This window comes from Mercenaria mercenaria, chromosome 4 (genome assembly GCF_021730395.1).
Source record: "Mercenaria mercenaria strain notata chromosome 4, MADL_Memer_1, whole genome shotgun sequence".
In the NCBI taxonomy this organism is placed as follows: Eukaryota; Metazoa; Mollusca; class Bivalvia; order Venerida; family Veneridae; genus Mercenaria; species Mercenaria mercenaria.
The window spans coordinates 32,924,772-32,938,768 of record NC_069364.1 but is presented as its reverse complement, the minus strand read 5'-3'; the positions used below and the strand labels follow the sequence as shown (position 1 = coordinate 32,938,768).

The window sequence follows — 13,997 nt, the reverse complement described above, 5'->3', positions numbered from 1 at the left end:
CCCCGTGGGTTCGAAAAACTGATTGAAAGTTAAGAATCCTTTCTGGAGACGAAGCTTACGGGGGTCGATGGTTCTGACCAGGTGCCCGTCCGTAAATACATAATGTTCGGAGGGGAAATTTAGGTCATCTTCCGCTGCGGTCAAAAACTGGAAAGTCTTCATATGTAAGACTTATAAATATGCCAGTATGCCGTTAAATCCAACAAAATAAGTAACCAACGTATTCTCCATATTACTCTAATGCAGAGGACGATGACACATTGATCAAATCGTTCAGGTGAATATACGATGCTCTCCTGGGGATCGAAGTCGCGACCCCTCTATGCAAGGCGTTGTGCTCTATTTTCGGAGCTAAGCAGTTGGGCATACATGACATACGAACTTTTAAAACTAATATGGCATTTGCTGGTTCTAACATTATATTCAGTTGTCGACGTACCTCTTTATTCATATATGGAGGACAGGGAAATCATATTTAAGAGAATGTTTCGACGTACAGTATTCACGGAACATGTAACTGCTGGGGGAAAATAATTTTGATTTTGTATACAGGATTTACGCAAGCGCAGGTTGGTATTCAAATACTAACCTAGTAGTTAGGTAAGTATCTGGTTACCAACCTACACTCATGTGCATTTCATGTTGATACGCTCAATACCAACATGCGGTAAATGTTATCTGGTTGAAGGTGCGGATCGAAATATATATGGCTCGAGGGTAACTGTTAGGCGGAAACGAGGCTCTGTCTGGTTGCCGCGAAACAGTTACCCGAGACCCACACCTTCAACCAGTGAAATATTCTTTTTCTTGCAAATTCTTCAAATATTAAAAGAAATAAAATAAAACGAATTCTATTCTTTTAAGCACTAACTAATTATAGTAGCGTGTAAATTTACGCATTTATTCATAAACTATAGCACGTGAGTCATCTTAAAGACGCACCACAAAATAACTGTCCATGATGGTAATTATACATTCTTTGCATGGAGAAAATGAGAAATAACAAGTATCTAGTTACAAATTGACAGTGACATATATCAGGTCAAAACAATGTGTTTAATGTCTAAATATATATTTAATTGATGTGGTAGTATGCACGGCACTTCATGTATTAAGGAGAGTTTAGACCACACTTTGTTTCTACAGTGTAAGATAGCTATTATTCTATGTTTATAAAACTATACCGAGAAGAGAATGTCTGAATAAGTTTGCAGATGAAGTTGTGAAAACACATTAATTCAAGGAGGGCCTAAATTGTCCTCATGCCATCCTGTAGAATAGCTGTATTATACCAGTATTATCAGAATGATTTGCACCAAGTTCATGTGGGAGGAAAAAGTAGGTCACTGGGTCATGGTGGGTCTTTAAACTAAGCTAGCTGTTCCAGCACTAGGAAAAAACACGGGAAAATCCTGTCTCTGTCAATTTGCCATTATAAATTTTCAAGATAGTACAGCAGACATTAAACATTGTAAGCCTGGAAATTACATTACTTACTTGTAAACTGTCCTTGATCGTTGACACCGGTTCCAGCCCCACCAGCCGCATTGTGCATAGTAATTTTGGTTCGAAGAAGTTTTCACGCTATATGTCTGTTCACATACTTCGCCGCTAAAATATGTGTACATATCTTTTAGTGACATTTTAATTTAAATAAAGATGCAACACTTCTATAAAGAAACGATATATGCTGCCGAGGAGATGATTGCAGGTAGCGCCGATTAGTTTGGCGTATTGCCCTAATTAGAACCCATTAAGGGCTAGGCCTGATAAACGAACAACATCTTTACCAAAAATCTACCTAACTATTAAAGTCCCGTACGATGGATATTTAAACTATTCTCAAAAATTTGTCCCACTTTAAAAATGAAAACCATTTGTAAAGAAATAAATAATTGCTGATCACTACCTCAACCTAGTCATGTGAACTTTCAGCACTGGGACATTATTGCAAATGAAATGTAATAGTTCTTTGAAAATGGTGAGATTTTAAAGGCGCTGAACTGTCCGAAAATGTGGTCACTTTATACAGCCCTTTTCCGGAATTCAATGTATGTATCAGTAAACTGAAGTTGTTGTGTAGAGTAATATATTTTTATATGTTTTATATGCTGTTAAATTTTCATGTGAAACAATCTTTTCTTTCTATGATTTGGTGCTGTTTGATTTTTTTTTCTCAAAATGTGAGGCGAAGTCTTAGGGCTAGGCCATTTTGATATATATATTTTACAGCTAAGACTTTACGATTGTTACATAACATAACCAAAAATATGTAAAGCACAACCAAAGAAATATTAATTTTGAAATATTTATTTTCAGGCGTATGCTTGATATATGTCATTGAGAATTCTGACCATTTTCCATTCGTTACCATTTTCCACTTGGTTAAATAAAGCATTTTTACAACAGATATCAAGTGACTACAGAAGTAATTAGCACGGCAATGAAGGCATCGAAAACCGCTTGCTAGTATTAAGATGAAAGTTCTAGAACTGGTCAGCTTGGTGGTGTCAGTATAATGTGACTGGGTGGGGTATCATGTCACGTGTCTACGGTGTTATATTTCAGTGTGGCAGCACTATAAAGTTAGGCATTGTGCTCACTACTACAAGAAGACATCGTCGTTTATATGACTGAAGAAAATTGTTGAAAAATAAGATAGACCCGAAGACAGACACACATACAAACTTTCAGTTAAATAATATTAAGTACTTTTACTATAATTGAAAGTGAAAAAGAAACTAAAAGTCTGAGATAAAAATCGAATATAATGTGAACGATAAATCTTTACGAAATAGTGCTAATTCGAAACTTTTTGGACATGTTAAACAGACAGCACGCCATCTCGTACGTTTTATATAAAGCAAAGATGATTTAGCAGTTTTAATACATGCCATGTTCATTTATTTCCTTAACTATATACATGTATACACTGCACTAGCAAATGCGTTCTAATAATTTCAAGTATTCAAACATATATCTGGTATAACTTCACAAGGGCAGTGGGTAAAGTTAAGTTAAAACCTCTAAAAAAATCTGGCTTTTGTTGAAATAAAAACTTGAAACAAACTACAAATGATGGCAGCTATTATACTTTCAAACGAACAATATAAAACAGAGTAATGGAAAGCTTTAATTACAGATAAGTTCACGAATTTTGCATTATTAAGCACGACATTTCCTCAGTTTCTGAAAATATTGGTTACATAACAAGAGCTTTCGGAGGACAGCAACGCTCGACTATTCAGCAGCCTTGCCAATTGAATGAATACGAAGTCGAAAAAGGAATAATTTTGTAAAAATGCAAAACAGGGTAATGGAACCTGTACTATGAATATTAGCTCACGACAGTGAGCAAGTGTGTGAGGTTTCAATCCATTCAGTCCATTCCCTTTAGTAGGTAGTGAGATACAAGCTTACATACAAAAACGTAACCGAAAACTGCTAAGTCGAAAAAAGAGGCATTATTTTGTAAAAATGCAAAGTAGAGTTATGGAATCTGTGCACTGCATATCAGATCATGACATTGAACATGTGTGTGAAATTTTAATCTATTCCCATTAGTGGGTACTGAGATACCAGCGTACATACGTCTTCTTCTTCTTTGTTCGCCCTACACTGTCAGACCAGTAGTCTCGATGAAAGTTCTGGTTTGCCGCAGATCCCCAATGTCTCCATACAGTTTCTGGTGGATTGAGGTATCTATCGACCAAGTCACAGCTCGCTCCTGGTCATGCCTTTTACATGTCTGGGGTATATGCTCCGTAATCTGATCTTCCTCACCACATGGACAGGTTGGTGATGGTGCCAGTTTGTATTTCTTGTACATGTGAGCATTAAGCTTGTTGTGTCCTGAGCGAAGCCTGACAAGAATCACTTGTTGGTGAATTTCCCACAGGTGTTGTTGGTTGTTCTGACTGAGCTCCTAGCTTAGCCAGTTGGTCTGCCTCTTCATTGCCTGCAAGTTCACAATGGGATGGAATCCAATGAAGTGTTACTTTGCAGGTGATACTCAGGCTTTGCATTCTCCTGGCTAGTGTGGAGCTTTATTGTTGATCCTTATATGACAAATAGTGCATCATTGAAACAGACGACTGAGAAGCTTTCTTCTGCCGAGTCTTCAATAATTGAGACGGCCTACATGAGTGCTCCTGTCTCTGCCTTGTAATTGCTGCAATGTTTTCCTGTGGCTACATGTAGACTGTTTCTCTCTTGCCAGATGGGTATAGAATGAAAACTCCTGCTCCTCCATCGTTTATGACGCATGTGGCTGATCCATCTGTATAGAAATGAGTCCATGTTTCCGGAGGATAGTCTTCATTGATCATAGCTAGTGTGAGACTCTTCCGAATACCTTCATCCTCTTGTTTCCCGCGGTCAAGATGAGGAACAGCAAGTCTCAAAGTCACTGAAGACAGATCATTCCCTACAGGGTTTATAATGTCTTACCTAGGGGTGTCGTTGGTATATTCAGCTCAGGAAAGGTTACTTTCTTGTGAGGCATTGTTGTCTGCTTCCTCCCTAGCTTCTGATAGCTTTGCCTGCAGATCTCCAACTCATCACTCCAGTAGGGCTTATAGTCCTTTTTGCTCCCCTTGGAATGGAGCTGTAAGCAGCCTTTAGTATACTGGCGTTGAAGTCTTTGACAACCCGGTTGGTGTCTCTACCTTCTACTCTGATGTCTTTACAGAGCTCATCACTCAGACTTTGGTAAAGGGTCCATCTGGCCTAGTTCCATCTGGGGATGTTGGGTGAAGTAGAGGCTATACTGTACACAGTAAGATGAAATGGGAGATAGTCGCTACCTTCTAGTTGCTCATCAACTTCCCGTTTGACATGTCCGTGTATGTCCGTGTACATAAAGCAAGGCCAGGGGATGACGTTGTTCACCAACTTCTAAAGTAAAAGGTTGGGGGATCGTCCGGCTTGTTGGTAAGGTTAAGCTTGTTATCATCTTGCCAGGTCTCCACTTCCTCTCCACGTTTATCCTGGTGGTCATATTCCCAGCTTTGTGAGTGATGAACCTGGTTTCATTAGTTGCAACTTTGTCCAGGGATAGAGCTTTGTCACTTGGAGAGTATATATTCACAAGTTTCAAGTTGAACTCGTTCCAAATCTGGATACCGAAATATCATTTAGCAATTTACGCAATTTGAATTTGCGTTTGCAAATATTATATGTTGTAATAACTAGAAAAAAGTTATGTTTCCCGTGAGAAAACTTAAAATATTTGCAATTTGTGGGTAGATATCAAAAACCTGTCAAATTCGGATGCAGAAGTCATGCATTAAATTAAACATTGACGAAGATTTCAAAAACGAAAACAACAAAAAAACCTAGTACATCCTAAATGTGTGGGTTAACGTTCCATAATTGCCTAATAAGTATGCAGTCTATACATTGTACAGGATACTAAATAATAAATAATGATAATAACAGCTTTGCTCACGGTTCGAATATGCGATTTGTTCACACGATAAGATTTGATCAGATAAGACGAGATGCCTTTATTATAGTCTCACTCTGCATGAATACAAATATAATAGGCCTACAGTTACATTTACATATAAAACTGTAATATCTTAAACAGAAGCAAAATAGTACGGTATGGTTGAACTTAAAGTAATGATGCATTTGCTCCTTGGAAACATTTTATACTATATCACATTTAATATCTAATATTATGGAAAACTATTTGCCCTTTTAGCTCGTCTGATCTTTGAAAAATCTACGAGGTATTGCCGTCAATGGTTATTATTATTTGTTTTTAGGTCCATCTTTTCTCAAAACTATAAAAGCTACAGCTTTGAAACGTTGCACATTTGTTTATAATCATTAGGGGACTTAATAGGCAAAGAACCATAACTCTGATATGCATTTTATTAAAATTTATGGCCCTTTTTGTACTTAGAAAATTTGAGTTTCTTGGTTATTTTTTTTTTTGTTTATCGTTTCAAAGCTGTAGCTCTTATAGTTTTGAGAAAAGATGGACCTAAAAAAAAATATTAGATATTAAATGTGATATAGTATAAAATGTTTCCAAGGAGCAAATGCATCATCACTTTAAGTTCAACCATACCGTACTATTTGCTTCTGTTTAAGATATTAAAACAGGTTTTGGCACTTAAAAACTACAATGTCTGTGTTTGGAGCAAATACCCAACTTTATGAGTATCAGTAAGTTCTATTTTGTATTAAAGTTTGAAGCTGTTTGTATCAGTTCTGCTCGGAAAGAGTTATACAACAGACAATGTAACAGAACATGTATTTCATCTTCAACAGAATCTCTACAGTGAAAACAGGTTCGTTCCTCCGCCGGTATACCATTATATCGTCCTAGCTCAATATACCACTTGAGTAGCAGTTGGGATTAGGTAGTTACCCTAACATTTGGCGATACACAATATGCATATGCGCGGGTCTTGGCAGTTGCACAATAAAATATATCATAGAATGACACAGTGTTTCGGTGACGCAATATTTTGAAACATAACTATATATCTAGTGTTACTGTTGATTTAAAGTGACATGCCTCCAGATCGTTCGACAACAAAAAAATGCTATATTTCTTAAGAAGGCTTTAAAACTTAATTACTGACAAACTTTATGTTACGGAAACACATGAGAATTTGCTGTTTTTACTACTTTTTACGATGAAAATCGAAAAGCGTTTGTCACGCTTTTACTCCAGGTAAACTGTCTCGATTATAAATATCTATATTTTGAAGTCATTATTCACTACTTCAGCTATAGCGCTATTGGTTACGACGACGGGGAAATGTCTTTATTGCCGCGGCGGTCCGGGGTTCGATTCCCGACGCAGTCATCTTTTTTTCTTGATTTGGAATTTTTAAAATGTTTTAGAAACAAAAATTCATATTCTAATGTTCATAATATGACCAAAACTTCAATTTGAAAGAAAGATTATTTTTAAGCCAAATCTGGAGGCATGCTGCTTTAAAGCTTTTTTTGCCCTGTAATGTATTGTTTAGAGCAATTCACATAAATCTGACTTTCAACATATTAAGTTGGCATTATTCATTTTGTTATTTATCGTTGTATCGAAGTTATAGAAGGAAATTTCTTAGATATATACCAGTACGGGCCAAGTATCGTGCCAGAGCGATCGAGCACACACTTTTCAGGGTAAAGTTACATAGGACTCGATACGACAAATGTTTATATTCCTCCAAGTATCCGGGGCTGTTCCAGCTGCAATTTTAGACACTGTCACGATCCCTGCCAGTGAGCATGCGCGGTGTGATAAACTATGGATTTAAATGATTATCTTTGTAATATGTAGTACAAATGTGACAAACAAAATATATATACGCTGGAATATAGCAAGAGAACGCATCACTTGCCGAACATGTTTCAACATTTTCAAGGGGAGGCCCCAAAAACCCAATCCGCCGCGAGATGGAGACCCCCTCCCTCACCTAATCTATACACTTCTATGTTTTGTTCAAAAGGTAAAGATAAAAAAAATCTAGTCTTGTTTAATAGCAATTGTTCATCGACAAACAAAAACCTTTCATTGCCAGGTTTGATAAAATGAAATCAAAGGCCTGAATGGCCTGAGTCGGCTAATGATTGATGTACTGACAGTATAGTCTACCAGTTTCAGTTTGTTTTTAGTTTTTTTCTTAAAATTTCATAACACAGCTCGATATTTACCCAAAATATTATATCCGGATACGATTACACTTTTCTCCAGTTTGAACAATATATTTTACAAATTGTGATGAGACGAAGACATTTAGCAGCAATTGGCAGTATCTGACATTGAAGTTTACGGTTAAATTACCTCTTACTTAAATCTTTTCATAATTTTTTTTTTTTTTTTTTTTTTTTTTTTTTTTGTTTTTTGAGGCCCCAATGGGTGACCCCGTTTATTCTCCCCGTCACATGGTTAGACATGGGTCGGGGAACCATCCCATGTTAACCTTACAAGTACATACATACAAATGAGTTAAATGTAGGATATTAGAAAAACATAGGAAAAAAAAGATTCCGTAATGACAATGTTCAGGGGAGATAACTATACAATTATGTTTATGGTCTGAGGCCTCAGCACATAGTACAAGATAAACAGATACTACAAATATATAAGTATATATAAATAGCCATATTCACGTACAGAAACGCAATTCATTATAATAATATTTATAAAAATTATATCTATTTACAATTATTGACCAATTAGCTTTTGTATAAGTGACCAGTGAGCTTTAATTTTCCCAGCTTTATCTGTTTCGCTATTAATTGAAGAGGCAAACTTTAAACTATTTCTTAACCCTTGCAGCGATGGAATTGTTTCTTTTCTTTTACACAAAAATATATATCTTTTTATTTCCAGACTCAAAATGTTAAAAGTTTCTTCTTGGTTTTTAGTATATCCTAAAATAAAAGACTTATTATCTACGTAAAATTTTACATCAAAGCGTTTAATTATATTCGTTATATCTCCAAGTAATGATTGTATATAAGTACACTCCCAGAACAAATGAAGCAAAGTTTCTTTTTCTAGTTTGCAAAAAGAACATAATTCTGTTGTGGATATCTTCATTTTATACAACAGAACATTTGTTCCTAAAATTCGATGAACAATTCTTGTTTGCAGCCATTGTAAGTAGGAATCATTACTAATTTTAAAAACCCAGCCATGAATTTCTTCCCATTCTGAATTATGAATTTCAAAAATATTCATCCATTTATCATGACAAGTAGGAATGTCTCTGTTTCTAACAAGAATATTGTATATATGATTTGTTCCTTTCTTAGAGGATAAGATAGGTTTTAAATACAGTGGTATAATAGGAAATTCACATTCAATATTTGCATCGCTTTTATTTGATTTTACCGTTTTCATTAGTTTATTTAAGATATTTCGAATTGCTGCAAATACAAGGAAATTGATATTTATACCAGTTTTTCTTTCCAATTCTACTCGATCAATTATACTGCCATCTGTATTCATTATATCTTTCACGAACCTTATTCCTCTTTGATAAAGATATTTCATGAAAACAGGTTTCTTATCGATTTGAATCAAATGATTATAAAACAGTGGCGAAGCTAGAATTTTATTCATTGTGTCAGTTGGAAAAACATCAATGAAATGAGAGTACGAGCACAGAACATCTTTCCAGAAAGGGTTTTTAATTTGTTTTACTAATATATCAACGTAATCTTTTCCAAAATTAAACAATTTTTCAAAATGTACAATATTATTTGTTAGACTATAACATTTATTTGATTGAACTGTCAATATTCTACGTAACCACGTTAATCTTAAACTTTTCATATAAGATACAATATCAACCATTTTAAGACCACCCTCGGCATAACTTTTAACTAAAACTGAACTTTTTATTTTTGGTGGGCCTTGCCAAAGAAATTCATAGAATAAGGTATGAATTTGCTGCATTATCTGTGCTGAAGGATTTGGTAAGGATGTAAAAAGATGCGTTAATAACGGTAAAAGAAGGGATTTTATTACTGTTATTTTACCTATTGGAGTAAGTTGTCGTTTCTTCCAGTATGAAATGCTGCTCTTTATTTTGTCAATTTTCTCTTTGAAATTAATTTCAATCATTTTTTCTAAGTCTATATGAAATGTAAGTCCAAGAAGTTTAAACGCATGTGTATTCCAATTCAATTTCCATTTTGTTTTAATTGATCTTGTAGTATACTTGAGAGATCCTATCCAAACAACATGTGTTTTTTCAAAATTAACTTTTAACCCTGAATATTTTGCGAATTCATTCAAAATGTTTAAAGTAGAGTTTAATGATTTATCTGTTCCATCAAGGAGTATAGAGGTATCGTCAGCAAACTGACTTATTTTATATTCAACGCCATCTATAACAATACCTTTTATGTCTTTATTATGTCGAATTTTATGTGCTAAGATCTCTGCGCATAATATAAAGATGTAGGGGCTTATTGGGTCTCCTTGACGACAACCACGTTCAATCCTAAAGAAATCAGACAGAAAACCATTTAACTGCACGGAAGTTTGCGTATCTGTATAAAACAATGAAATCCATTTTCTGAACATAGGACCAAACTTAAAGAAATCAAAAGTGTTATTAATAAAATCAAACGATAAGGTATCAAACGCCTTCTCAAAACCAATCATCATTAAAAGACCTGGTATATTATTATTTTCAGTAAAATGCATAATGTCATATATTAGACGTGTATTTTCGCCTATAAACCTTCCTTTAATAAATCCCGTTTGATCTGTATTTATAAGAATATCTAGTACCGATTTTAACCGTTTTGCTAAAGATCCTGAAGCTAATTTATAAACAGTGTTTAGTAAAGTTATAGGTCTCCAGTTTTTTAAGTACTGTTTAGGTTTATCTTCTTTAGGTATACAAATAATAATGCCTTGTTTTTGTGTAGTTGACAATTCACCTTTCATAAATGCATAGTTAATAGCTCTTACAACAAAATGTCCAACTTGCTTCCAAAAAACTTTAAAGAAATTTGTAGTAAATCCATCTGACCCCGGACTTTTATCATTTTTCATATATTTTAAAGTTTCAGAAACCTCAGTATAAGAGAGAAAACCTTCTAAACTATTTGCTTGTGCATCGTTTAATTTAGGTATATTTACACCGGTTAGATAGTCATCTAGATTTGTCACAATAATATTATCATTCTTAGCATATAACTTTTTATAAAAGGTTCCAGCTTCTTTCAAAATTTCTTGTTGATTGTATATAACAGTTTTGTCATCTTTTTCCAAGAAAGGTATAGTTTTAGAGGTATAATGGTTTTTTTTCTAAATTACAAAAATATTTTGACGGTTTCTCTCCGTCATCTATCCATTTAGCTCTAGAACGAATAAAATATCCTTGCATTTTTTCTTGTCTTAAAGTTTGTAATTCTGTTTGAAAAGTTGACAGGAGCACTTTACTATTTTCACAAAGATTTTCTTCAAGTTCTTTTATTTTGGAAATTAAATAATGTTCCCTTGTTTTACGACCCTTACTTTTGTAACTTGAATATGAAATAGTCTGTCCTCTTATCTCCATTAAAAGAATTTCCAAAAAAAGCTGATCATGTATTGTAAATTGCAAACAGTCGTTACTTATTTCGCCAATATTAGATAAATTGTAAACTGGTAAACAGTACTGTAATTTAACATCCTCTATTTTTTTATTTATACACTCAAGATAATTAATATCATATAGTAGTGAATTATTAAACTTCCAAAGACCTTTGCCGTGTGTAACTTCCTCAAAATTTAAAGACAAAATAATTACTGAGTGATCAGACCTATAGCTTATGTCAATAGTACAATTTCTAACATGTGGTAGAAAATCTTCTGTAACAAGAAAAAAAATCTAGTCTCGCCTGTTGCAGAGGATTAGTTCTTCTCCATGAAAATTTACGTATAACACCATTCAATTCTCTAAAGGGATCATATAAATGTCTCTCGTTTACAGCTCTTAATAAAACTTCTCTAGCTTTTTTATTATTATCTAAGGATCTATAATTGTAATAATCTAGGTCAGTGTTTAAAACAAGATTAAAATCGCCACACCATATGTATGTATCATTTCCAATATTATCAATACTCTGAAAAATGTATTCATAAAAAGATGGTTTATCAACATTCGGTCCATATATGTTTATTAAGGTGAAACGTTTTGAATCAATACTTAAGTCTAGTATAACATAATTACCTTCAACATCATACAATGTATTATAAATATTGAAATCTATATTTCGTTTAAACAAAATGCCCACACCTCTAGAATTTGTTTCGCCAAAGCTAAAGAAACATTCTCCATTCCATTCTGTATACAAAGTTTTATTCATATCAGCTGTAAAGTGCAAATCTTGTAAACAATATATATCAGCCCCCATCTCTTTCAGAAAACAAAACATATCAGCTCTTTTTCTACTGTCACGTAAGCCTCTACAATTGTACGAAATTATTTTTATGTTAGCCATTGTCATAAATAACACTTAAAAATTGTTTTTCAGAACCAAAGTATACATTGCATAAAAGGTACAGTTCTCTGTACATAAATATGACATTCATTGTAAAACGTAGGAAACAAGAAAAAAAATACAAAAGAAAAAAAAGTGATAGTATTTTATTTGTAAGAACCATTTACGGCATTGGAATGCGGAAACGGAATTTTAGCGTTTTACATTGATGTTTATATGCTGCATTGTGAAACTCATATTTTAACATATATAACCATCATAACAATTTATTTCCCAATTAAAAATCTCCATGAAAAAATTGCATTTATATAACTAATTTTTTCATAAAAAAGTTGTTTCGTTTCGCCAAACATAGACGATCTACTTTCGATTTCAAAAACTACAAGAAAATACAATTTAATGTTTCGCCGATTTGTTTATTTCTCGAAAAATAAGAATTAAAATCATTTTTAATATCAGTAGTAACTAAACAAACCAGTAAGAGCTACTTCTTCCGATAATTTATCCGTTTACTGACTGCAAAATTCAACCCACGCAAAGTTTATAGAAATCATACGATGCGTGTTTACGTTCAATGTGGGAGAATTAAGGCTGATCGGCTATGTTACCTAACGCATCCAGACGATTCAGATTTTGTTTTTGAAAAAGCATTGTATGCGTTTCTGTACTTTTATATACGTTTTTATACGCTTAGAAATTATTAGACATGCGTATTTGCATTATTTCTATACGTAATTTACGCTAATACGCATCTTATCTGGAGCCCTGCTGGAACTATTTTTTGTCTTTCGCTGGATGTTACCCAAGCTTTGTAAGCCTGCGCAATTCTTAAAATGCACATTTATGCTTAATGAGTTACATTCGAGAATTGCACAATTACAAGTCATAAATATAACAGATTACATCGTATATTGGTCATAGCAAAGGGAATTGACACAACTTAACTTCATTCATGCAGTGAACTGTTTGAAGTTTGAGAAATCTAATGGAACTACATCCCTTCACTGTGTTATTTGGTCCATTTAGACTTAGAGAATCGCTGGATAGCAAGGACTCGTCAAAACGATTTCATCGTTTAGCCGACTCAAAAATGAAAAAGATAAAGCTATAAATGTATTTCAATTTCTTCAATACTTCTGTTTGCACTCTATGTCTTGACATCATGTGTTCTTGACAGTCTAACAAAAAACAGCCATAATAAAAGTTCCACTTTTCAAAGTAATATGCAAGCCCAAATTAAAAAAAAGCTATGAAAATAATACAAATGGTGTTGTTGCACATGACACATCATCTTATTGAGGCAAACATTTGTGCAATACATGGCTGATTATGGCCAAGGCAAGCAAAACAGCATAGAGATTTGACCCTTGACTTCAAAGTATTATCTTGACCTTTAAGCTACCAACTTGGTTCTTGCATCTGACACATAGTTTCATTAAGGCAAGTTATTTAAGAATCTCTTGATCTATGGATAAGTTACAGCCCTAATAAACTCAGACAGACGCATGGACAGATGTACACACACCGGACCGCTATTGTGACAACTACATCAAGCTCACCGCCAGCAGGCTCATCAACAAGAGCTGTCACAGGAGACAGCGCGCTCGACTATTTTGATGCTTGATAGTGAAACTGGGCAAATCTGAGAAAACTGGAGCTCTCTGTTGAGTGTTTAATGACTCCAATGGTGGATGAAGATATTGCACAGTAGCTTTCAAAGAGTCTGTGTCAAAAATATTAATAAGAGAGCTAAAGATAAAGTGTGTCAGAACTCTTTATAATTATAATTCTAAGCAAAAAGGGGGTATAATTAATAAAATATTGGTGCAAGAGTTATGCACCTTATGTCATATGATGTGGGCGATGATATGGAACAACTGCTTCAAGTTTGAATCAAAAGCATTTCGTAATAACTGAAATATATTGAAAATGCATCAAAATTAACCTCAAATTCTAAGTAAAGGTGGCATAATTCATGAAAAAATGTGTGCCAGAGTTAAGTACCTTGTCCTGTACGAAATCTT

The 13,997-nt window shown here is 34.1% G+C and overlaps 1 protein-coding gene across 2 annotated transcripts in view; it reads right to left on the bottom strand.

Moving 5' to 3' along the window:
• Positions 1-13,997, bottom strand: part of LOC123551415 (uncharacterized) — a 46,581-nt gene that overhangs the window by 23,421 nt on the left and 9,163 nt on the right. For both annotated transcript variants that reach the window (XM_045340344.2, XM_045340345.2), the window contains one exon: positions 1,498-1,611. In XM_045340344.2, coding sequence (XP_045196279.2) covers positions 1,498-1,611 — 114 coding nt within the window. The remainder of the gene's footprint in view (positions 1-1,497; positions 1,612-13,997) is intronic.